Genomic DNA, 24,500 nt, shown 5'->3' with positions numbered 1-24,500 from the left:
TATTTTACACTCACAATTTTCGCATAATTACTTACTTTTGAAAGGAACTTTTTTTTCGGTTTCATTATTCTTTGTTCTTCTTTTGCGGCGTTTGCTATTGAAAGCCTAGAAAAGTGAATTTTATTAACTACACTAGAATAACTCAAACTTGCCACCGAAAAAATTCCATTAATTTTTACAGATTCAAAATTCATTTAGATTTCAAAACTAGTCTAAAATAACTTTTAACCAATTGCAACAACAATGTTTGGTTCATTTATTCATCAGTTCTGTGTTACAAGAAGATTTAAATTAATAAAGTTTAATATTCAACTATTTAATGACCAATATCCATGTCAACTTTTTCATGTGCATTGATAAATGAAATAATGCAGGTAAAGTGTTCATCACCTCTATAATCATAGATAATCAGTAACAACTTAGTATTGGTCCGACAATTTCATGTTTACTTGCTATCTTTATTTTATTTGCCATATCTAGTCATTTTTTAAACTTATGGAAATAAAGGAAGTCATTTGTCGATTTCGGAAAAGTACATGTATTTTTAATTTCTTCTCAATCATTTTGGTGATGACATTATCACAAAAAAATATTTTAGAAGTAATTTTTCGATAGCATGCTACTTTCTTTAAATTCCGAAAAAAAAAATTATTACGAAATCTAAAGAGTTCCATCTTTTCAATTATCCAAATTTGTCAAAATTTCATGCAGCATATTTTCTATTTCAAGTGACAGATACAAGTTACGGAGTCCAATATAAATATCAGTCCACTTCAATGATCATTATTGTCTTCATTACCATTTTTAAGAAAAACCGATTTTCAGTAGTTAACAACTTTAGCCTTCTTCCAAAATGCTTTATTTTGGATTATAATTAAAATATAAAAATAAATGAAACTGTTAGGGTTTTTTTCTAACAGACGATAACTTGAGCGAAGTTCAAGATGGACTATTTATTAGTATACATTGTAACTTTATGTAATTGTAGTCGTACATGGTATAATCGGTTTTAAGTACTGCTACCATTATGACTGCTTAAAGCGAAGTTCAACATGGACTACTCATTAAGTATAATTTATATGAACAGTGGAAGGTGATTGATATGCGTAGGTGGAATGCTAATTAAGCATTCCAAGAAGATTACGCTTGGGAAATAATATTTATGCATTCATTGCAATGATATGTTTTCTTCATGAAAATTACTGTAATACTGTAGGCATTTTATCCCGAATTCTTTTTGATATACTAATAAATCCCGATTAATTCTGCAGGTGAATAGTGATTGGATTACGACAGAAAGGTCATCTATATATGAAGGAGGAAAGAAGAAAATAGAAAGAATACTGATTGAATGTTTTAAAAAAATTTAGAAAAATATTCTACTTATAACAACTACTGCTTCAAAAAGCATTTTCGACATTTCTGGAGAATAATCTTAATGCGATAAGATTCATTGCAATAAGATGTTTCTTTCAGGAAAATACTATAATATTGCAAACGTTTTTATCTCGAATTGTCTTTGATATGAAAAAGGAAATAGTTGGCAATAAAAATGGAAATGAGATTTGAAATTTTCTATTTTGGTATGTTTGAAATGTATTTCATCATAGTTGTGCCTTTCTTCTTGACTGATTTTCAACTTTTCTATCAATTGAAGCAATAAAAAAGTTTCATTATTAATATGAAATGAATTTTATTTTACAAACAATCAAAAGAAAAGATGTGCATTTTGTTTACATCGAGAATGCAACTTCTAAATTGAATGATTGACTGTTGTAAACGGAATTCAGTTATTCTATAGTTGTTTTCCACTGGCATTTTCATCGTCAAGTCATACCGCATTAGCTAGCATGCATCCACCTATAAATAGGAAACAAGCAGCTGTTTACATTTATTTTTTCAGCTTCGTACAAGTGCTGCAAATTTTATAGTTTTCCAGGTTATCGGAATGCAGAAACTTAGATATCGGAGTAACAGTCGATGTAAGCTAAAACTGAAATCAAGAATGCTGATAGACTAAAGGATTCCAAAAGGTAACACAGATTACTACAATTTTTGAAAATTTCATTTTGATTTGTAGTATAATATATTTCAGGTGTAAGTGATTAAAAAACATGATGCATGAGAAAAATATATTGTTTGATGAAATGGTTTTCAGCTGCGAGCAGGTAAAGTTCAAAGCTATTGATCTGAACATTAAGAAGGAGGTATTTTACATGATTACATTCTGAGTGTTGGTAATGTTTATCTGTTTGAAGAAATTTGTTCGCTAACCTCTCTTTTCATTCCCTCGTCCATTTTATCGTTTAATGAAACACCGTAATCTCAGTTTGAAGGTCTTCAAATGTCTAGCCTTTCTTTTTCTTTCTTTCCTCTCTTTTATCAAACATGCAAATTATCTAAGATACCATTTTTAAGCTTTAAACTTACAAAATAACTATTCAGCTACATTTTCGACAAAACCTTTCTATTATTCATCTGCTTGCTGTTTAGGTTACCCCTTTAAGAGACTGACTCCTAAATAGAAATATTACTCGACTTGATCTTGAATCTATAGTAATGTGCAGTGGCAATCATTTTAATTGTTACAAGCTCCACAGAAACAAATAAAGAATATGACTTCAGTCATGAAAGACAATTATTTCCTGAATCAATCCGAAATCTGGTATCCTCTTTCTTCCATACTATTACTCCACACAACTTCATCATTATTCTTTCCTTTCAGTTACTAGTCTTGCATGCTTGTGTTGAATAAAACACCACTATTATTTAATAAATCTAAACATTTTAAGCAATGCTTTTCGAGTAACTTTTCACCTAAAAGAAAGTTTACTGCAGTTGCAGTTGCGCTTAGTCCCAGATCTATGCAAACAATAAGCATGGCGCTAGAAAGAAATTAATTTCATCGACATCAATAGAACTAAAATCTTGTGCTTTTCGAAATCATCGGTTTTCAACACTACAAAAGAAGAAATTGTCTCGTAGTTCGTGCTTTTTAACTATCGCTTTCTTCATCAAAGAATATTATTGACATTTCAGAGGCACTGTTTGATAAAAATAATACAAGCAATAAGTAGAGACATTTTTGGATAAAGAAATCTACAAGAATTTAAAATACGCAATGTACATTACTGTTGCGACCAAATTGTAAATTTAAATAGAAATTCTTGGCAAAAAGTGAAGAACTCCAATATGACCTGAACCTTCTATTTGAAACGCAGTTACCTCAATTTCATTTCTTTTTTTATCATATCAACCATGAAGAACCAAATGCCAAATGAAAAACCCTAACAAGTGACAACACAATTTAAGTCAGCAATCTCACGCCACCATATTGAATAACACTGCTGGAGTGCACTGTTGTCTTACGTCACATGCTAACTTCATATAATAAAGTGACAACACACCTTTTCAACTTGCAACTCACTATTCGTGTAAGCAACTGTGGTCTCTTTCCAGATGTTCATATGAACAGTGACTTTACATATACGCGATAAAGGACCACAAAAACTTTTACTCGTTCATGGGAAAAAATTTTATAAGTGCACAAAGTTCACCTCAATTTTCTCCTTTTCTTAAAATTTGTATACCGAGACTTCATAATATATAATCCACAGATCAGTAAGTAGTATATAAAATTAGGGAAATAATTCAAAAAGTGTAAGCAAGGTAGGTCATTAAAAAATTCATAAATAATACTATTGAAGCGACATACAATGTTATAAAACATTGCTTCTGAATTGAAATTCCACTCAAAAAGGAAAAAAAAAACATCAAAAACAACAAGCATCTTCAACTTACAGAAAATAACAAATTATTCGAAATGGATCAAATGACAACGAAATTATTAAGAGGAGAACAAGTGCACAGTCATGAATAACTGATGGAGGAAATGATAATTTCAAATAAAGTGATGCAATAGACTCTGTCAGTAAGCAGTGTGATCAAAATCGGTAGTGAAAAATGAGATAACCAGGAAACTTGAATTATCAGAGCGAATCGAAAATTATATAAAACTATCCCAAAGGAGCTTGCAGATATCAAATAGTCAGATCAATGCAATAAAAAACCGAAAAGAAATTATGTATGTCTCAAAGGTGGAGCAACAAGTATAATAGCATCACCCCGAACAAACAACATCGGTATTTGACGCTTCGTCTGTTTATGCATTTCCTCAAAATTTTCTTCATCCAGTTCGACAGTGGTTACTGTTTCTTCCACTTGTGACAATATCATGTTTAAATGTTGGTCAAAGGCATGCAAACGACCTCGGACCTGGAAATTTAATGTTCACAACTATTGAAGCTTGTATTTTTCCTTTATGTAATCAACAACCCGCGAAATAACCACCATAAAACGACTCAAATTGACTAAAAAAAAAGTTAAAGACCATAACTATGCACGACAGATTCAGGAAACCATTACTTCAATTAATTTTCTTATAAAAAACCAGAAGAGCAACTTTCAAGCGATAAATCCCGCACCATATAACTATACTACCCACAAAAGCGGTTTCTAATAACTCCGTGTTTGAAAACAAAAACCAAACACACACACACCTCACGATCGTTGCGCATTTTCACATAAATGCGTTCATCCAAACTCAATCGAATTAAATCCAATGGCTCTTCCACACCTGTACTGACAATCTATAAATAAAACTTGAAAACTAATGAAGTGATCAATAACTGGTAAATTTAAACAAATAAGACTAGGAGATACATAACGAAAAAAAAAAAAAATTACGTTTGTTTGTCCCTGTTCTGCTGCCATCCTAAACAGTCGGACAGCACACCTCCTATAATCCATAAAACAAACATGGATTAACATCGAAACAGCACGACAAATTAAGACCTTCAGCAGAAAAAGAAAAGCCAATAATCAATCACTTAAAGGACATCAGAAAATCCTAACAGATTCTGAATTTCAACAATACAGCAGAAAAACTATGTGCAGAGAACAGTAACAAATATGTTTCATACCAACATACAGAATATGTAATATCATTATTAAATAATAAACAATATATGCAACTTTTATATGAAAAACATGGCAACAAATATAATATCACTGCAAAAATGTGATAAGAAACAGATGCAATTTTCAAATTAAGGAAAGAGAAATATGTATCTGTGATACTACTGTAAAAATGCAATAAATAAGAAATACAATTTTTAATTTAAAAAAATAGCAAAAAATAATAATAATTTGCAACAGCATTATTAAATTACAGCAAACAAGAAATGCATGCAATTTATGAATTAAAAACATAGCAACGTTATCATTGATATCATTAAATTATAATAAACTAGCAACATTATCATCCGTGATACCAGCACGAAACTATAGTGAACATATATATATTTTATATTAAAAACATACCACATACACTAACGACGAATCAGTCACGAAAAACGCCTCATTTCAATTCTTTGAAGGACATATGCATGTCATTTCTTGAAATTTATAAGAGAGCTGCTCACACTTGGAATTTAGAAACAAGAATTTCGGAAGTAAAAAACAAGAAACTCCTAGGAAAAAAAGGAATATATCGGCGTGCATGTTTTCCGTTATTTACAATAAATTCATACTTTATTTTTTCCAATTTTTAATGGTAACTGGACTCAACTACAGCCTTACTTCTTAATGGAAGCATGTTTAGCTCTTCGAATTATAGCATTCATATCCAGAAGTTATTAATCGATTCAAAAAGTAATGTGCAACATAATATTCATATATTGACAATGATAGAGACAAAACCTTGAACGAGACTACAGAGCTGCTCACACCCAACTTCTTGCATGTAAAAACGAGTTTTCTTCCCAATTCACTTTTCTTTTTTTTGAACGATAAATACCTACAACGCCAATCGTAATGTTTGGACAATAGAAGATTAGTCTGACTCCAAAAAACAGCTTCCAACTTTAATAAAAAAGATCAGAATTTGCAAAGCATAAAATAGATCAAATCTGAGGCTATTAAAGCAATACCGTCAATCACTGAATGTTGTTCAGACAATCGAACAAAGATGGAGAAAAGAGAATCATGAGCTGTTCAGAACACTAACAAATTATTCTTGTTTGACACGACATACAGCAACAAAGTGCGCTTTGGTCACCGGACATAGATAGCCTACAGGGCCATCTTCACAATTCGCGCATATCAAATATTTGACACCATCGCGAGCATGTGTAAAACCAATATTTTCAAAATCGAACATTCTCTCAACCTGCCACCTATAACATTCGTAAAATCTCTAAGTGCAACATTTAATATACCTCTTATTTACAAGGTATGCAGATAATGAATACCAGTAACACACCAGTGAGATACACCTTCAATCAGCTTAGAGAGGTTATGCTCACCTATTTTCCTTGAAATATGTTCACTCACCTCCCTTGAAAATTTTCATTTCTTGCTATCATGAGAGAAATCATGCCTTTAGAAAATAAGTCAGCTGCTGGAAAAAATGTTACGCTAAACGCTGGCAATACTAATGATGCAATCTCTGGTTTACACGATTTTAACATTACATGTTAGCTGTAAACTGCAACTCACTTCTTCATAACGCATTCATTTTTATAAATTGGTACATTGGAATTTTGTGCTGCTGGAATTTACAGTATTATGCTTTCTAAGACAATGATATCGAAATATGTTTTCACAAAAAACACACCAAGAATTGATAACCTCTGCGTTTATCGAAGTGCTGTTTTTTGCCTGTCGACAAAACGGTAGCGAAAATGGTTTGGCATCCACAAAAGACGCAACATTAGGAGACAGTATTGCACAATTACATCGCATGCAAAGAATGGGAAGCTTATTTCGGTTATTTGTAGAAAGATTCTGAAATATCTAAGTTTAGGAAGTTGGCGGCAATACTGGTGATCTTAGTAAAATTTAAGGAGAAAAGTGTTGAACCTCTCAGTGCAACTAAAGGAAAAAACAATACAAGGTCAATATTATGTGCCGAATGAGCACTGTCCATTTCGAAATGAATTGATTAAACCGTCTTTCAATGTAATTCGTCGATTCAAATCAGCTATCCTAGCACGTTGGTAATTTTCGTTCCTAAAAAGAAAAAATTTGCAGTTTCTTTTTAATCGTTTCTGATGGAAGCCACCATACAACAACATAAGCTGTCATACCCAATAATATCAGAAGTAGAATCAATGGCTTCTTTCAACTGTTCCAGTGATGCTTCCAAGTGACGTAGCTTTAATGCGATATCCGAACTGTTTCCCTTTTCAGCTCTGTAATTTGAAAGCTGTTATCCGTCTTTATCAAGCTATATCGGAACCTCAATTAAGACATTATAACAGAAAATGGCGAGAGTAGTCACTGAACTTAAATGCTTCGAACTGTGGAACGGAAGCAGCTGAAATAGGGTAAAAGGTTAAAATAAATCCACGCTTCTTGCAAGCATCTCGTGCTGGACATGACTATACATAGAAACCCTGAAATATGTTTAGGATGAAACCATCAAACCGAAGAAATCCTGAAATATGTTTAGCATAAAGCCGTCAAAGCAATTCCATCTAAAATAAGTGAGAAATTAGGGAAATAACTTACAAAGCGATGAAGTTGTGGATGCTGTTGTAAATGTTATTTAAATTCTTCAAGGCAGTGGTCCCATCCACGCTCATAATAGCCACATTTAGGAAACTAAACCGACGAATATATTTACTCCATCCATTCCACCTTATAACAGCACGAAATACGCTCAACCAACTCTCATTTACGATGACCCACACTGAACTGACCCGTCTGTATTCTGGTAAGCATCATGTCTAGTCGAGTTCGAATTTTATGAAGAATTGTTCGGATACGACTGGGCCTATACGAGTGATGCGCGTATTGCAGTGCAACGATTTGGTTGTTCTTGGGAGCTGTTAAGAGTGATTGGCGGGGATAAGAGAAGGGGAAGAGTTTTATTTTTCTTCTTTGTTCTTTGTATTGTCATTTCAAATCTAGTATATATTCAGAAATACTGAGCGACATTTTTTCTCAGTAGTGTTAATTTCCGTCCCAGAACCCCGCTTTTTTATACAGACATTAAATTGTTGCGAAAAAATCGTCCTGGAAAGCGTTCGTTAGAATATATAGCGATATGCTTTCCCGTTTTATAGTACCTGTTATTTTAGAGATGTGCATTGTAGACATAGGACAACTGTCGAAGAAGTTTGCTATTTCGTTGGAATAAGATTAAAATGTATTTGAGCTAGCTTAAGTAGGTAACGTATACCTAAACCAATCATCCTATTTGATAGCTTAAGTATGTAGTATACCTGAAGCAATCATGTAAGACTCGAGTAGGTCGCCTATTTCAGTGTTTTGCTTCGTCGGTTACAGTTTGGATTTGTTAAGTTTTAAGTGTTGTTTGCCTTAACTACTCACTTTTTAGGTATGTCAAAACACATAGGTCTCATCGAAAAACTGGCAAATGCTGCGGGCTACTTGTACCGTTATCAGCTGACTCAGGTAATCAACAGAACAGTTAAGGGTGATTACACTGAGCGTTTATTTATTTTACTTTAGTGAAAATGGAAAGATGTTGATTCCTTTTGTAACTGTAGGGGAGAGATAAAAGAATGATTTCGTAAATTATACGATCTTAACATCTTATATGCCTTAAAAAAAGGGGTTTTTGTGCCAAGGTCTTCAGAGTGGAATATGTTCTCTGTCAGGACTTTTTGAGATTATTGAAATTTTAATACTCTTGCAAGCGTTCTGTTTCTAAGCTTCCACGAAGAAAAGTATTGTGGAAAGATTGTTGGCATAAGGAATTAAAACCACCAACGTTGGAAGATTGGCCTACTATAAAGAAAGATTTCAAGCAAATGATGGATGCCATTACAAGCAGATCATATATTCAGTGGACCGTCATGGTAAATTACTATTTTCTCCTTTCATATCACTTTTTGTAGACCAGAACTTGTTCAATAGATTTCAAAACTTTGTTGTAACGGGATAAATAAATTTTGAAGTAAAGAAATTAAAAATGGGGTCGCCTTATACTGCCGAGGTTATCATGATGAATATGATGTTTATACGAAAACGCGGCTGTGCGGCATAACAATTTTATTAGTTATCACTGACTAGATTTTTTCCCATAAATGTTCAAGGATAGGAACTGCTTCGGTAGAAGAGAATTTGACTGTTTTGATAAACGGACTCACTTTGTATATATAATGCGCTAGTGCGTTTTATAGGAGCGTTTTATAGGATACACTAGTGCGAACATGTATTGCAGTGGAAATAATTTGTTGGTTTTTTGTTGGTGAAGCTATTGGACGTCGTTCGTTTGCTGGATACATTGTTCCAGCAAACTATGTTGACAAAAAGCTGACCAACATGATGAAGCATCACAAAGATAACACTTGTGATATTCCTCCAAAAGCTTGATGAACATCGTAGTTTTTTTTCCTAATTTATTTTGGAAATATGTATTTGAAGTTTTTACAAACAAAAATAATTAAAAATCCAGTAGCTCTTGTCAATTACTGATAAACGTTACGACATATTTAGCAAGCGAATGTTTAGATTTTTATAGTTATGCTAATAGGCGCGTGCAGGTTCTGTGTTTGGAAGTCGAAAAGCTATATGTTGATATAATATGCTGCGCTAGTATTTTTTTTTCTTGCGTTGATATATTTCGATAGATTTTAGTGCAGTTTGATATGGATGTGGCTTTCATATATTTGTTGCCGTTACATTCTATGATTATCCAAAATCTCTAGAAAATTTATGAATCTTACGACACTACTTCAAGGGAAAATTCGACGAAATTGAATCTTTTATTAAAGTGACTTGAAAACTAGAATTATGTTTTGTGTTACTCATTCTTAGAAAAACAAGACAAACGAAAATTAAACTGAAACAGAACGAAGCATTGGAAAAGAGGATAAAATTAAGATGATATAAAAGCAAACAAAGTGGTATTAAACAAGAGCCATTTAAAACGAAGACTTTGACATGACCAAAGTATATTATGGTATAAATTGTGAACTGGTTTCCTCAAAAAAAGTGAAAACACATCAAGACAAGATTCTAGTTATCAGCGTTTCTGATTTACTCCATAATCTTTAGGCCCTATGGCGCGGATCTTTTTTAATAACATTAACTTATTACCTTCATTGGTTTTATACATTCGTTCATCCACTCATTCCATATGGATGTGGTGGAATCCGTGATGCGTCTATCAGTTATTAAATGTATAGATTCGATTTATTTTCCATAGTAAAATCAATTAACTTGCAATCTAGTTTCTGCTTCATATTCTTATCATTATTTTCGTTGGTTTTTTATTCCCTCCCAAGTGTTCTCGCTCTCCGTGCGCTACCATCTCTTATTGTTTCCCCTCCAGTCTCAGTTTCTGTGTGAGCGTTAACGGTGTAACCAGGTAAATTAACCGTTACCGAAGCTGGTGGTGCATACCATTCCGATCATGTGAATTTTAGCAATGTCGCGTCGTTGTCCGATTTTCACCAAACTAAACAAGGTACACAACTCACCAAAACCTAGTAGTAATCGCATTTCGCACTGAGACGGCAGTAAGCCAGTGATGATTCTTGAGTCGTAATAATTGCACATCGTAGTTGCAGTTTGTGTAGCTCATATGTGCATTTCATCAAATTCTCTATAAATGTACTGCAGGTAGAGAGGAGACGTCGGACTGTCGACGTCACATGAAGGCAAGACGCAGCGGGTATGTAGAGGCTGATATTGGTGTGGATGTAGTGACGAGGTACTGAAAGAAATGCCGTCCGTTCATTGGTTTGGATCTATGTCTCTTAATGGAAATGATATATACGTATAGTTGAAGTTTTATTAATTATAGTATGATTTTTCGGTAAATTTTCGAGAGATTTTAGTGTTGCCAAGTAAACTATTAAAACATTGGTAAATTTTATTATGCAATTACGTAGCAAAATTGTTCTTTTGAATAAATGAGACTGGAGTGTGGTCCTTCTCTCTTTGGTCAAGGCTTACGGTAGCGGCGATCAATGATCCGATTATTGATCATTCATTGGTTGAAATACTTATATGTGCTGTTCTGTTGTCTGACTTGAAGCTTCATAGAGTATATTCATGTAATAATTTTCGTACTTTAAGGGTTTTTCACTTTAGTTCCATTCCCTGCAAATCTCTTCAGATGATGTGAAAATGTATGTATTTTGTTTTGGAGTGTGTTTGTTTTTATATATAATTATCAGTGCTTTAAGATGAGGTGGAAATTGTCAGCGTTTTTAATGCTGTATGTAAGTATCACGTATGGAGAAGATACAGATATGAATGACTCAGCACATATTGTTGCATCAAAATTTACACTATCACAATATGCAGTTGAAGGGATGGATTATATTATTGATTATCGTCTATACAACGTCGGTGACAAGGTAAGAATGGATATTATAATGAATGTTTTCATTGCATAAGTTTTCACATTATTAATAGTGAATGAACGTTTTTTCATTATTACTGTTTACCAGATCCCAACAAGAAATGGATGCAAAGGTCAAGTACCGTTCATCGTTTTATGGATACTTGACGAACATTTGTTTTGCCTTGTGAAACTGTTGTTATATTTAAATAAGTTTAAAAGATATAGTCAATAGAAGGAGTGATAGTATGCTTGTTGAATAAGTTTTTCAGGCTGCCTTACGTGTAGCATTAGATGATCGAGATGGTTTCCCTACGCAAACTTTTGACGTTATACAAGGTCTCTTGCAGGTAATTTCACACTTCATCGGGTTTTTTAGTGCGCAGATATTTTTAATAATTTTAAATATCTTTAACTTCTGGTTATAATATTGTTATTATAATAAAGCTGCTGATATGAAAAAAACTTTAAATTTGAGGTACGTTGGGAAAGAATAGCTCCGGGCAATAATGTTTCACATTCAGTAGTAGTGCGTCCACGAGCTGTTGGTGCATTTAATTATTCATCAGCTCAAATAACTTACTATCCAACTGAAGATGCTAAGGAAGTGCGCGTCAGCTATACAACGGCTCCGGGAGAAGGTCTTTTTATTTTCATTTAATGAATGATGCCATATTTTGATGTTTTTATTTCGTGAAGTAGTACAGAGATTCGTATTTATGCTTACTCTAACGATGGGACACGCAGCATCGATCAGGCGAAAATAAGTATAGTAGCATATAATGCACATTTCGGAAAGTGAAACTTGATTTTTTAGAATTGAAGAATATCTTCAGGATATATTTATCGAAGGAAAGATTATGATCGGAAGTTTTCGGCGAAAGTGGGTGTATGGTTGGTATTTTTGATGTTGGTTGCACCATCAACAGTTATTCCGTTTATACTATGGTACAGCAGTAAGTCGAAATATGATCAGGAAGCTCCGCTGAAGAAAAGCAAATGAATTTCATGTGGATATTGCAATCTACATTATTATTGCTGTAACCGAAAGGTTTCGAAAATATCTTTCTTGATAGATTTTTTAGGTTCTATGACTGCGGAAATACGAACGGTAAAGAAATTTTTGCAAAAAAAAAAAAAAAAAAAAAAAAAAGTGTTTAATGATATACAGATATAGATCAGCTAAATGAAAAAATTTTTAATTAGAATTACTACTCTTATTGCGTCAACTTCCGTAGTATTATGAAAAATTAAATTTTAAGACTGTTGTTTCAAAACATCCTGTTAATGCGTAGCAAATATGTTCAGCGATTGTTATCTACAGAAAACTTAGTTTAAAGCAGATTATGTTTTTGGTATCGGGTGATTTAATCAAATGAATGAACTATTGTTGCGAAAGTGTATGTGTCACTTTCACTGTTTTGTCTATATGTTGGTCTGAACGATTGTGTTTTACAGCTGATTAAAAATTTGCTTTCTGCAAAGGGAATTAAGAATCATCCAGGTTTGAAATTGTTGATTTCGAAAACAGCGGAATTGTTGTGTTATTGCTGCTTATATTTTTTGTTGTTATATAATTTATCGCTACTATACTTCAGTTATTTTCTTTGTGGCATGTGACATCAGATTGCTCCATGTCATTATGATATAACTTATATTTGTATAAGGTTCTGACTTTATAAGGAATTTTTTTTTTCAATTATTTTATTTTTGTACCTTTGAGAGGCTTACAAGATGAGGTTTATATAATTTGTAGTTATGTGGTAACTTTATTTTTCCATGCAGTTTGCAATGCTCGATTAAGATAAATAGAAAAATAAAAATTAAGTGGACAAATCTTGCTTTCTTGCAGTGAGGAAATGCATACATTTTACAAACATTTTTGATTACGTTGTGCAGGTTTGCTAAATATATTTAAAAATTCAAAGTGATTAGAATATTAATACAGTTATACTCCTTTCAAATAACAATGCTGGAAATAGATCTATCAAAACTGATTGTTGCTAAGGTAAGACCATCGAGATTATATTATACACCCTGTATAAAGGACATATAATCTTTACTGATAGGCATTTCACTTCGTGTCTGGTCACCTATTTTGTTATTTCTACATGGTTAAGCTGCGCTACAAGTCTAGATTTGTTCTTTTGGTTGACTATATTGATTTGAAGGCTACAAGTGAAGTAAGCGCATATGAAGTCTAGTACCATTTTCTCAATCTCATTTTTTCAACTATGGAAGCTACAGAGTGAAGGGTTAGTAATTAAAACTAGGTTTTCTAGTTTCTGAATTGTGAGACAGCAATTCAAATCCATTAATAGGTCAGAAGCTGTTGGGTAACTTGCAATAGTCGGTACTGGTTTTGAAGCACTTCGCGTGCAATATTAGATAAGTAGCATCCACTCTGTGTAGGATTTGAATGTTTGGTGGTCTGTGTTGTCTATTGCACGACACAAATTGCTGGTTTTCCTTGGGCCAACACGATCTCCACATCATACACTATTAGTTTTATTTACTTTGAATGTAAAAGAAGTTCGATATCTGTATTGTCGACATTAGTAACCAACCGCAACTATCTCTTCGAACACCTGTCTGTATATTCCCAACAACTTCTTTTCTGTTCCCCAAACGTTTTACTTAAATTTGGCGACATTTATAGCTACTAAATCAGTTGTAAATCTTTCATTCAAAGCAAATGGAAATGAAAATGTTTATATTAAGTGAAGGAGTAGAGCCATTTTCATAATGAAAAATGAACTTTTTATTTTAAGTCCACTTTAACTTGATGTACGAGTTTTGCTTCTGTTTAGAAACTTTTTTAGTTTGCTTGATTTGACCCTCTCATTCTTACGTCAACAAAAAGGAGAAAATCGACAAACATAATGTTTTTAATCAAGAATAGAAATTTAGCAATATTTGTTTTGATTAAATTTTTATATTATTAATCTCATATGAGGAGTTAAAAACGACAAAACAACAGTTCTTTTAAAAGTTTCCAAATAATAACTTAAAACTACACCAAACAGTTCGCTAAACTCCCCCGTAACCTTTTTTTATTTTGCAGATCTGTAATAAATTTTTTAAATTTCTGATAAAACAGTGGATAGAGTAATAAATAGCACTCACACGTGAATAGAAGAATATGAGATATGTTGCACTGCAGTTGCTACAATTTCATCACTTTTACACGGATAATAGCTAATATTGTCATGCGGTTCAATTCCGAAGAATATTTTCACATTATTCCCTACAACTATCGTAGGAGTGTTTCATTAAAAGTATATCAGTAATATTTGCAGCGAAGCGTAGACCTATGATTTTTCTAAAAATAAGTTTATATGTCATTGCACATCAGTCAATTTTACACACAGCTGTAACTGCAATGAATGATGTGGATGATTTAAAGGTTGGCTATAATGAACGCTTTAGCCACTGTGAAGTCAGTTTCACAAACGTCATTAAACGGAAAATATATGTATGAAATGCATTATACATTCCCTATACAAAATTTAATACTGAATATAACACATAGTTTTTTTTTTAACAAGTAAAATTTTATTTTAACAAATTTTGAAAAAATATAGTTTAAGTTGTTGTTTTTTGCTATTTTTCCAGGCCGAAAAAAAAACAAAAATTTATAGTATTTACTTCAATTATAGTATTTCAATCGGCGGAAGGCTGATTATGAGACATTCCTAACGCCGACTGACTTCGCAATGGCTTCAGAGCTTGATGATCACTGGCAAAATAGTGATGACTGGGTTCTTTATAACACCGAGAAATTTGAGGGTGATATGGATATAAATGTCATTGATTTGGCAAATGTAAGCTCATTTTTCGAGCGCTTCAGCACTGTTTTTTTTTTTTTTTTTTTTTTGAACTTTTATTTGGAAACATTAGCGTTGCTAACCTCAGTCTTGTGACTTTTCTAGCATAGTATTTTTTGTTGAAATTTTAATCACAATTCAGAAATATAGTATATATTTTTAAAAGGTCATTCTTCCTGACTGAATATTTCATTACATGTACTTCGATTTTGAAAATTAAATGCAGCTTTGCAGTGCCCATTAGATAATATAAACGATATGCCATTATACTCTTTGCACATTATTCAATTTGTTATCGTCACCATATCTTCAGATCTATCGAAATGTTGATAACGACGATATAAATTCACAAAACAATGTACTATATAATGCGGTACGAAATCGACACCAACTGTGGCCTAGTGCCCGAATACCATATGCTATAAGTAGCCAATACAGTCCATATAGGTAACACTTCTCATTACTTTTAAAAATTACTGAAAAGTGCTAAAATTATTTGCATTTAATTTTTAATCAGGAATAAGAAGTTTAACAATTCGTTGGATGAGATTTTTCGAGAACTGATGCTATTCTCCAATTAACTCTTATACATCTTTGATGCAACAAACTGAGTGCGATGTACTGGAATGATTTCAGAATGTTCTGAAGAACATTTACTTTATGTGCTCTTTCTTTCCGAAGCATATGAAAATCGTATGAAAGAGAATTCTGTACCTTATGAAATTAGATTTAGCACACAGAATATCATCTTGAATTCTATTCACAGCGATTAATAATAAAAATGAAATATGATATGTTAATGCATGAATAATGGTAGATTGCAGTCGGTCAATAATAGCAGCCGCAATGGAGGAATATATGAAACATACATGTGTTCGTTGGGTACCACGATCTGTTAAGGATTATGATTATATCTACATAGTGCCCGATCGAGGTTGTTATTCAATGGTTGGAAAAACTGGTAAATACCTTTTCTTACTATTTTTCTTTGAATTCTTGTTTTAATTGTTTCACATTTTTATCGCATATGATGTTCCGATATGAACTTAAAATTCCGCCTACAATCATGTAATGAAGCAGATGCCGAAGTACAAGGCATGAAATGAATTTAAAACATTTTTCTTACCACACAAATTTAAATACTTTGAACAGAGTTTCCCTAAATTTACTAATTTTGCTATTAGGAGGTAAACAAGCGGTATCACTGGGTACGGGGTGCATACAAAAGGGCATCGTAATGCATGAACTAATGCACGCGGTTGGGTTTTTCCATGAACAGTCCAGAACTGATCGAGATAAGCACATAACAGTGCTCTGGGGAAATATACAACCTGGAATGCAGGGTTAGTTCTTTTGGTAGTACATTTCAACTGATTGTTCTTGTACAAATAAAGCGACACTAGTTCTAATTCCATTGTTTTAACCTGTTCTTTTATTTAGGATTTTTTTGTTCATTATTACTATCTTCCTTCAACGCTATCACGCTATCCCATTTGCAGGGCAATTTGAAAAATATGATCACGGCATGGTCGATTCACTCGGTGCTGACTATGATTACGATTCGATTATGCATTATGGACCTCGAGCATTTAGTCGCAATGGTCAACCAACGTTAGTGCCGAAAATCCCTGTTTCTATTGGTCAGCGATTGAATTTCAGCACGCTCGATATATTCAAAATCAATAAACTTTACAACTGTTCATTACGTAAATATTTGAAATTTATCTTTTTCTTACAGATCAATAGTAAAGAGGTCAAAAGTTTGATGTGAATGATAGAACCATTAGAATGAAGACTGCATCAAGATTTCAGCACAAAATTTAAGATTTAAATTAAAAGTTGCGCATAATACCAATAATTGATCCCACTTTTTTTGAAACAGTGAACCCCCAGTTCTGTTAGTTCCAGGTGTAACTGAAACACAGAGAATAGTAGCAACTACAGCATCTGAAATCAGTCAGGAACCCACAAATGCATCCATACACCTGATAATAACTGAGTCTTGTAAAAACATTCGTTCGGATTGCGACGAACTCGTCACTTACGGTAATTCTGTGAGTTATAAATTCCTAAAACCTGAAGTCATTCACTTCAATGTCAATTAGGAACTTCTATCACTTGAAAGATTTCACTCAGTGACGATACTTTCAAAATGTTTTAAGTTACGGTGTTAGTACTAGAATAATTTGACCAGTTCTGATTTCTAATTGTTGCTGTACATTCTTCAGTAGGTCTACAACTAGCACCCTCCCTTTGTGCATCGGTTGGCATACTATTTCTGATATATAATTTTTCATGATACTCTCCATTCTTACTGTTCAGGATGGTGTATAGGTAATCCGCGATGGATGAAGCACTACTGCTCAAAAAGCTGCGGCATGTGCAGCAATTTCACAGGTGCGATAATTAATAATACACTGAAATCTTCTTACATAGGCTCACTATATCTTTAACAGAATCAGATACTGTACATCCCAGTTAATTTAAAGCAAGATTTCAGTTCAGCCATGTGTAGACCAACGGCTAGATTGTTTTACACTTCTGCAAAATGGTCACTGTACAATTTCGAATGCATTCATGCAGGCTTTCTGCTCAAAATCATGTGGTTTTTGCAAATCAATAGAGATGTTGAGCAATAAAACAGCGGCAACAACAAAATTACCAACTACAACCCTAACTATGACAACAGAGGCGACAACAAAGAAATTCAGCAGGTGGGTTTGTGGTAAGAATAGGACATCTTTATTCTTTTTCAATTCATTGATTTCCTAGTTTCTACCTCTCCACGTAGCATATGTCTAATCAGGACTTTCCGGTCACTGATAGTACATACAGTACATACCTTCATGGATTTATGTGAAGGCTTATTAATTAACTTATAATCTTTTAGTCTTTCGTGAGTTTCACTCAAATCTTTAGCGTTCGCTGAATGTTAAAAAAATTGAGATTTGAAAATCACAGATTGAAACAATCGTTCGGAACTGCATGGAGAAAGCTAATCAGTTCAAAAATAAATCCTGCTGAAGTATCTTCTACGCAAAAACTGTGCAGTGATAGGAAACGTTTCTGCACTCATTGGAAAAATGTTGGATTCTGCAAAGGATTGTTTTCCAGTTTTATGATGGAAAACTGTCAACGGTCATGTAAAACATGTACCGATGAATATGATGATAAATATTCCAAATAAATGAAACACTTATAATTTATTAAAGCTAAGATTAAGAAACCAAACGAATTCTGACCTGAAATCTTTGAACAGATTAGGTATAGCTTCCTCACTGTTTTCCTAATCATAACATTATGTTTAAGGAGGCTCAATTGCAAGAGATATATAACTTGTTTTCATGGAGCTCAAACTACCGGTTTGCTATGTTTTAAGCAGCGAAAAAATTGTAACAATCATTTTCTTCCAAAGCGATCATAATCCAAATAAATTGCAGCATTAATCCATGGACATATTTTCTTCTTCTGATGTAGGGATATCAGGTATACACTGAAAAGTTAAGCAGCTGACTTCTAGCATTACGGAATTAGTCAATTCGGCCATATCACCTCTTTTAAAAACCGTTCCTAAGCTATATCTGTTTTGCAATCTCCAGATATTTTGGTAGTTTCTTGTATGGAATATTGTAAAAACAAACTTACAAAGAATTCAAGAAAGATATGGCTGTTTCCATTATGCTCCACCACGAATTGTATAGACAGTATCCCTTGATGATCAATACGAAGAGACAACTAAAAAAAGTCACGCAATAAAATATCTTTTCACGAAATTTATCGAGTCAGTTTTTATAGAAAGTTAAGTGACCATACCCTTATACCATAATATCTTAACCTTACTGCAGATGTCTAACGAAGGAGTCATTCGCTTTACCAGACTCAGTCTATAGATAAACTCGACATTTTGCTTACATTCCAACAGTTCGATTTGCTCAGAATAATGTGGAAACTTCGTCTGCAAATAAATGTAGGCTCAACGTACTTCGATAATTAAACATAATGAAAGTCGTCGGATACTCGCGACCCGTAACTTCAATTATCGAAAAACTACGTAGTGTTGCAAGTGTATCACAAAATAGATCTACATATGATACCTAAGTGTAAAATGAACCTTGATTTTACCCAGATCTCCTTTCGTGATTACACTCAATGAAAACTGGTCAACTCTGAAACCAACACATGGGCTGCTCTGATCAAGCTCATGAAATGTTTCTTTCAGCATCCATGGCTTCATTATAACTTTTGCAGCAACTCTGGCAGGATTGAAATCAAAATCAAGTACCTGAATTGATTTGCATGCTGACATCAGAAATATCTTTCGCTCTTTGTTTTAGTTTAATAAATTCATCAAAAAAACTGGAAATCACTTACTACTTCTGGATTCTGTGTTTTGATCAAGCATCTTGCAACAATTTCATCCTTTTCGAGCATGACTTTGAGAGGTTCACCGTAACCATCGTAAGTCATTTTCAGAACTGTACTGACTCCAGCACCGAAGGCGCTTAAGCATTCCTACAAATAAAAGAGGGGAGAGTACTTATATTGTAGTAACTCGATATTTTGCACTCCTTAATATCTGTGGCAAATTGATAATTCGTAGAAAAGCGATGAAAATAGAAAAACGTAACAGAAAGGAAAAGTAAGTCGTGAAGTGGACAAAAATAACCATAAAAATACAGAGAGGAATGCGAAACGTTACAACATCTTCATTTAGAATAAACTCTGCAAATAAATCGCTTTTAAAGTAAGCGATTCCTTGAACACAATTCTGGTCATCCACGACAATTCGTAAACCATTTTTGCTAATATCGACAACACAGTTCTAAAAGAATCTTAACTTCATAAAAATAATCCTGCATTTTCAGCTTTTGTGTAACAACTAGTAAGTGGGTGAAACAATTAAATGTTTCTTTTTGAAAAGACTCAAGAAAAGCTGTTAAAAATGCAGCCTACACTTTTAACATAACCAGAAGTTCCAACACAACAAGGTTGATACTATTGATATTTTTATTGGCAGATTAATTCTGCTTAAGTCAATTTATTTTAATGAAATCACAATGTAGCAAAGCAAAAGAACAATTTAAGATAGCAACAGATCTTTCCAGTAGTGAGCGTGAATTCTTAGATGTATAATTTCTACCTGATCCTTATGCTTATCGGTAGGAATAAAATCTGTTATGTTTATCGATAGGAATAAACCATGAAGGCACATATTCTCAATTCTGTGGACTCTTGCAGAAGTTATTAAGAGATAAATAACCGACTGCTTTATTCACAAATGTATCAAAAGATGGAGACGTTTTATAACGATTTTGGTGAGAGTGAGGAAAACTATTTCATATGGAATAAAGGTTTTTTTAATGCCCAAAAATTTCGCTCCCTATGAATTGTTGTGCTTTTTTCTGCCAAACAAATTACAACCTCAGAAATTATCCGGCGTGCGTCTTTCCACGGCAAATGATAATAATTATATTTGGAGTCCTATAACGAAATCAAAGATCATATAAAATACGACCACATGGTGATGAAAGAATTTTGAGTGGAATTTTACAGATAGGAATACAGGCAAACAAGTAAATGTTGAGTAAATAAATAAGATAAATAAAAAAGAAAATCAAACGCATGGAGTTTATAGAAAGTAAGGGACGAATATTTCCTGAGAGATAACGCACGCATATTCAGACATGTTAGGATATCTCCAATCCAAGAAACGATCGCAATCCAAGAAACGATCGCATAGTTTCAAAGAGGGATGTAGTAGTTCTCGCAGGTATAAAAAAGTACTAGAACTCACTTTGTGCTTAGGATTTAAGAATGGGGAAGACAGTGCCAAGTAACAGTTCCACAATTTCTGGAACAATTATTGGTAACAATAACCTATGGAGATAATATGAGTGTAGTATATTCCTCGCAAGTATATTCCCTCATACGAAACCCAACAGGTACCTTAACAACGATAGTGGTTGAAGTTGTTACCTAGATTCGCAAATACAAATTTGAAAGTGCACAGAAAGAAAGTACTGACATATCATGTAATGAAGTTTGAAGGAAGTAAACACCGAGTAAGTTGGCACGAAAGTAATCAGTAAATGTTTTACAATGTATAAAATATAGCTTTCCACATGAGACAGAAAATCATCGGTAAAGACAAGAACTCGTCAAAATGGAAAAAAGATTAAGTGTTTGGGACATGAAAACTGTAAAAAGACTTTCACTGTCAAATTGCTAAAACCAATCTCAAAACATAATAACTGGGAAGAATTGAAGACTACACTTTAACATAAAAGGGAAAAGAAAATGAAGTGAAATATGAAGTATCAATTTATTCTCCACCTTATTCACATATCAGTGAAAAAGTGTGAGGATGTCGATTTGGAATACAGAGGATCTCGCATGGTGAAGACCCGAAGACGCTGCACTGAAAGGTTGAATGTTCTTGAATTCCACAAATATATTGCCTGCACATACAGTATCAGTTTTATAATCAGTAATACCACCTCTCGAAAATCGAGTGCCCTCAGTGCCTGATGAAGATCACGTCCATCTTCTAATTTCAACAGGACCAGCGTCTGTTCAGGTGCTATTCCATCGAGTACAAGTGTCATCATAAACCAAATTTTCTCCGCTCTGAAACAGAAAGCTAATGAAAGGAAAAATTTCAGGCTTCAAGTACTAAACAAGTTATTGATTCTAAAACATTTCTCATTTGCACTGACAGTGAGCGAAGTATTGTCTTCGAATTCTCAATCATTTTTGAGTGTAATATTTCATACTTTGAAATTTCTCAAAGCAACACACAAATCCTTTCTATAGTAAAAACACCAAACAGTACCAACTGTTCGAAAAAAAAGCCTTGCAGTCTACGTTTCTGACTCAGATGTTTCTCGTTACTTCCTTTAACTGGGGACAATAAATTTCACATGAAGAGCCGTATGAAGTTTTTTAGCGCTCAGTCCAGAGATGAACAGAAGTCCGGTGATTTCGAATCCTTTGAGGGAGTTCTGTTGTCCGTAGTTAATTATGGGAAGGAGCAGGTTTTCGTTATCGGAATATGCAGGTGATTTGTAATGTGGAAAGTAGAAATTTAAGGCTTAACATACTGCATACATAACTTATGCTAAAACAGTAATATTACGTATATTACCGAGGTACAAGGAAATGTTACATGTTTAATGACTTAATAAGAGCATGACATTGAACATAGAATTCAAACTCAAAAAAAAAAAAAAAAAATTGGAAAATTCTCTCAGACTGGCTCATTAAAGTTACTTTTAGTGAAAGGGTTTTTGTACACTGACAATTCCAATTTCCTTATTATCTTCTTCATTTCAGATGTTTGCCTTCTTGATTTGCTATGATATAATCAATAGCTACTTTATGTAGGAATAATAGAATACCATGTCTTAATTTTGGCTGAAGTGGTCAGGATCAACTGCGTTAATATATGAAATTTATCACCTAATATGAGACTGGGAACTGTATTTTACAAGTCTCGCTTTAGGTGATGAATTTAAGGAAATATGTCTTTTTAGCTCTTATTATGCTTATTAAACTTGGCTCTTATTTCAGATGTTATTATATAATTGTATGGGTTTGCATATTTAAAAAGCCATAGGAACTAATTTCTATTTATGAACTCATCACAAATTCAGTTGGTACTACTTTGTAGTACACTGAGCGGATGATTTTTACGACAGAGAATGCAAACAGATTAACATGCAGGACGAAGTACTAGCATGCAAGTGAGCGGAAAAGGAGCTAAACTATCGAAAGTTACGATTTAGTCTTTGTGGCACAAAGCGCAACACTAAACAAATATATTGGCAGCTGAGTAAATCCCTCTTGCCTCCATAATTAAGTGATAATGTGAATGAATTGACCAAGTTACTAGCCATTTATACCATCCAGTGACGATACATATCATAAAAGATCCCTTACCCAGAATACATCGAACTTCGTGCAACCTCTTTTCTAAGGCAATACACAAACTTCTCGTTATCGCCACGCTTCTCTGCGACTCTCTCGCAATCATCCGCTCAAAGCCACCATCCCACCGCATGCCGTCGTCTGCCAGTCTCTACGATCGACGTACTACGTCAAAATTATCGACCGTTTCAGTAAGAAATACTTATTGACTACTCATTTCGACAACTGTTTGTTTTTGTGTGTAACATCAACATACACTTTACTAATGAAGCATGCTTTTATCGTCTTTTACAATTTGTTTCCCCGAAATATCTGCAGCTAGCAAAAAACAAAAAACGAAACTTAGTGCTTGAATGAGAATTAATCTCAGTGAAAAGATGAAGAATATGTTTGATGATTCGTCTCAGTGAAGATATATGGATACCGAATTGAACAAGAAAGAGGAGAAGGAGGTATGCGTGACGTGGGTCGACCTTTTATGGTACCACCTTTCATTTACCAGCAACAGTTGTAAGCACCTTTACCTTCTTCCATGAGGACTGCACAGCACTCGGTTCTTTTCTCTGCCTCTCAATAAAACAGCAAAACTGGTATCTCCTCTTCTCCCCACATGAATAGAAAAGACGAGGATAGGACAGAGAGGAAGGTGCTGGTTGCAGAGAGTACGAGATCAGAATTGCAGCTGTCAGTAAATTCAATAGCATCGAGTGGGCGCAATATTTGCAATAGTTGCTGTCGTTTTTCTTTTTCTGCTGCTCGTGAATTTGTGTCGCGTGAAATTTGTGTTCACTGGCTATTGCAATTTCCAGTGCATTATTTCCGGATATCACTTCTTGATTACATTTCGTTTTATATTTCCCGCTATTACTTCAGAAACATCCGGTTAAGAACAAGGTTGGTGACGCAAACACATACGGTGATGCTACAATTAAGAAGCACACTTCATCATTGCATTTTCCCTATAGTATTGGTTGTTTTGTTACACCCATCTTACAAGGTTGTTCGCATCCTGTCCATTGCTTGAAATTTGGTTCATCGTTATCATTATACATCCTTTGCTTTTATGTGCTTAGCGACGCTGTTCTTTATCTCGACCTGAATTGTATTGTCGTCCATAATTTCGTGAAGATGATAATTAATGTTATCTACACTTCCTCATCACTTCCTCATTATCCCTCTTTGAAACCTTCATCTCCTTTGCACTTCATTTGTAACATTTGGAATCTAAATGCTTTACAGTCAATTATCATTTTTTTGGGGGGATTTCGACATTTCGCGTTTTGTAGCTTGACTATTCGGTTTCCGTGACCCGTTTGTCGTTTGTGTAGTATAGTAACTTTTCGGTCAGTGGTTTGAAGTGTATT

The 24,500-nt window shown here is 33.7% G+C and overlaps 7 protein-coding genes across 7 annotated transcripts; 3 read left to right on the top strand and 4 right to left on the bottom strand.

The window, feature by feature from the left end:
• Nucleotides 1-4,080: 4,080 nt before the first annotated feature.
• Nucleotides 4,081-4,830, bottom strand: Bma-lsm-3 (Uncharacterized protein; the record flags this gene model as incomplete). The annotated part of the gene is made up of 3 exons (XM_043073779.1): nucleotides 4,081-4,275; nucleotides 4,560-4,649; nucleotides 4,747-4,830. The coding sequence occupies 3 exons, from the start codon at nucleotides 4,828-4,830 to the stop codon at nucleotides 4,081-4,083; spliced, it is 369 nt and encodes a 122-aa protein (XP_042929713.1).
• Nucleotides 4,831-6,070: 1,240 nt separating this feature from the next.
• On the bottom strand, nucleotides 6,071-6,804 carry Bma-mdt-9 (Uncharacterized protein; the record flags this gene model as incomplete). Its single annotated transcript, XM_043073778.1, has 2 exons — nucleotides 6,071-6,236; nucleotides 6,677-6,804. 2 exons carry the CDS (start codon nucleotides 6,802-6,804, stop codon nucleotides 6,071-6,073), a joined length of 294 nt encoding a protein of 97 aa, XP_042929712.1.
• Nucleotides 6,805-6,962: 158 nt separating this feature from the next.
• On the bottom strand, nucleotides 6,963-7,646 carry Bm9612 (Uncharacterized protein; the record flags this gene model as incomplete). The annotated part of the gene is made up of 3 exons (XM_001899193.1): nucleotides 6,963-7,071; nucleotides 7,149-7,253; nucleotides 7,573-7,646. The coding sequence occupies 3 exons, from the start codon at nucleotides 7,644-7,646 to the stop codon at nucleotides 6,963-6,965; spliced, it is 288 nt and encodes a 95-aa protein (XP_001899228.1).
• A 760-nt stretch (nucleotides 7,647-8,406) lies between these two features.
• On the top strand, nucleotides 8,407-9,405 carry Bm4859 (Uncharacterized protein; the record flags this gene model as incomplete). Its single annotated transcript, XM_001899194.2, has 3 exons — nucleotides 8,407-8,481; nucleotides 8,742-8,888; nucleotides 9,226-9,405. The coding sequence occupies 3 exons, from the start codon at nucleotides 8,407-8,409 to the stop codon at nucleotides 9,403-9,405; spliced, it is 402 nt and encodes a 133-aa protein (XP_001899229.1).
• Nucleotides 9,406-11,225: 1,820 nt separating this feature from the next.
• On the top strand, nucleotides 11,226-12,386 carry Bm5560 (Uncharacterized protein; the record flags this gene model as incomplete). Its single annotated transcript, XM_001899195.1, has 4 exons — nucleotides 11,226-11,399; nucleotides 11,656-11,733; nucleotides 11,862-12,024; nucleotides 12,220-12,386. 4 exons carry the CDS (start codon nucleotides 11,226-11,228, stop codon nucleotides 12,384-12,386), a joined length of 582 nt encoding a protein of 193 aa, XP_001899230.1.
• Nucleotides 12,387-14,696: 2,310 nt separating this feature from the next.
• Bma-nas-15 (Uncharacterized protein) lies at nucleotides 14,697-18,397 on the top strand (the record flags this gene model as incomplete). Its single annotated transcript, XM_043073777.1, has 10 exons — nucleotides 14,697-14,789; nucleotides 15,043-15,207; nucleotides 15,524-15,657; nucleotides 16,035-16,171; nucleotides 16,395-16,553; nucleotides 16,710-16,916; nucleotides 17,119-17,256; nucleotides 17,533-17,607; nucleotides 17,711-17,924; nucleotides 18,172-18,397. The coding sequence occupies 10 exons, from the start codon at nucleotides 14,697-14,699 to the stop codon at nucleotides 18,395-18,397; spliced, it is 1,548 nt and encodes a 515-aa protein (XP_042929711.1).
• Nucleotides 18,398-18,652: 255 nt separating this feature from the next.
• On the bottom strand, nucleotides 18,653-21,818 carry Bma-mrt-2 (Uncharacterized protein; the record flags this gene model as incomplete). Its single annotated transcript, XM_043073776.1, has 7 exons — nucleotides 18,653-18,703; nucleotides 18,856-18,945; nucleotides 19,046-19,165; nucleotides 19,322-19,492; nucleotides 19,582-19,722; nucleotides 19,877-20,032; nucleotides 21,708-21,818. 7 exons carry the CDS (start codon nucleotides 21,816-21,818, stop codon nucleotides 18,653-18,655), a joined length of 840 nt encoding a protein of 279 aa, XP_042929710.1.
• Nucleotides 21,819-24,500: the final 2,682 nt, after the last annotated feature.

This window comes from Brugia malayi, assembly GCF_000002995.4.
Source record: "Brugia malayi strain FR3 genome assembly, contig: Bm_v4_ChrX_scaffold_001, whole genome shotgun sequence".
Classification (NCBI taxonomy): domain Eukaryota; kingdom Metazoa; phylum Nematoda; class Chromadorea; order Rhabditida; family Onchocercidae; genus Brugia; species Brugia malayi.
This window is presented reverse-complemented; position numbering and strand designations above follow the sequence as displayed.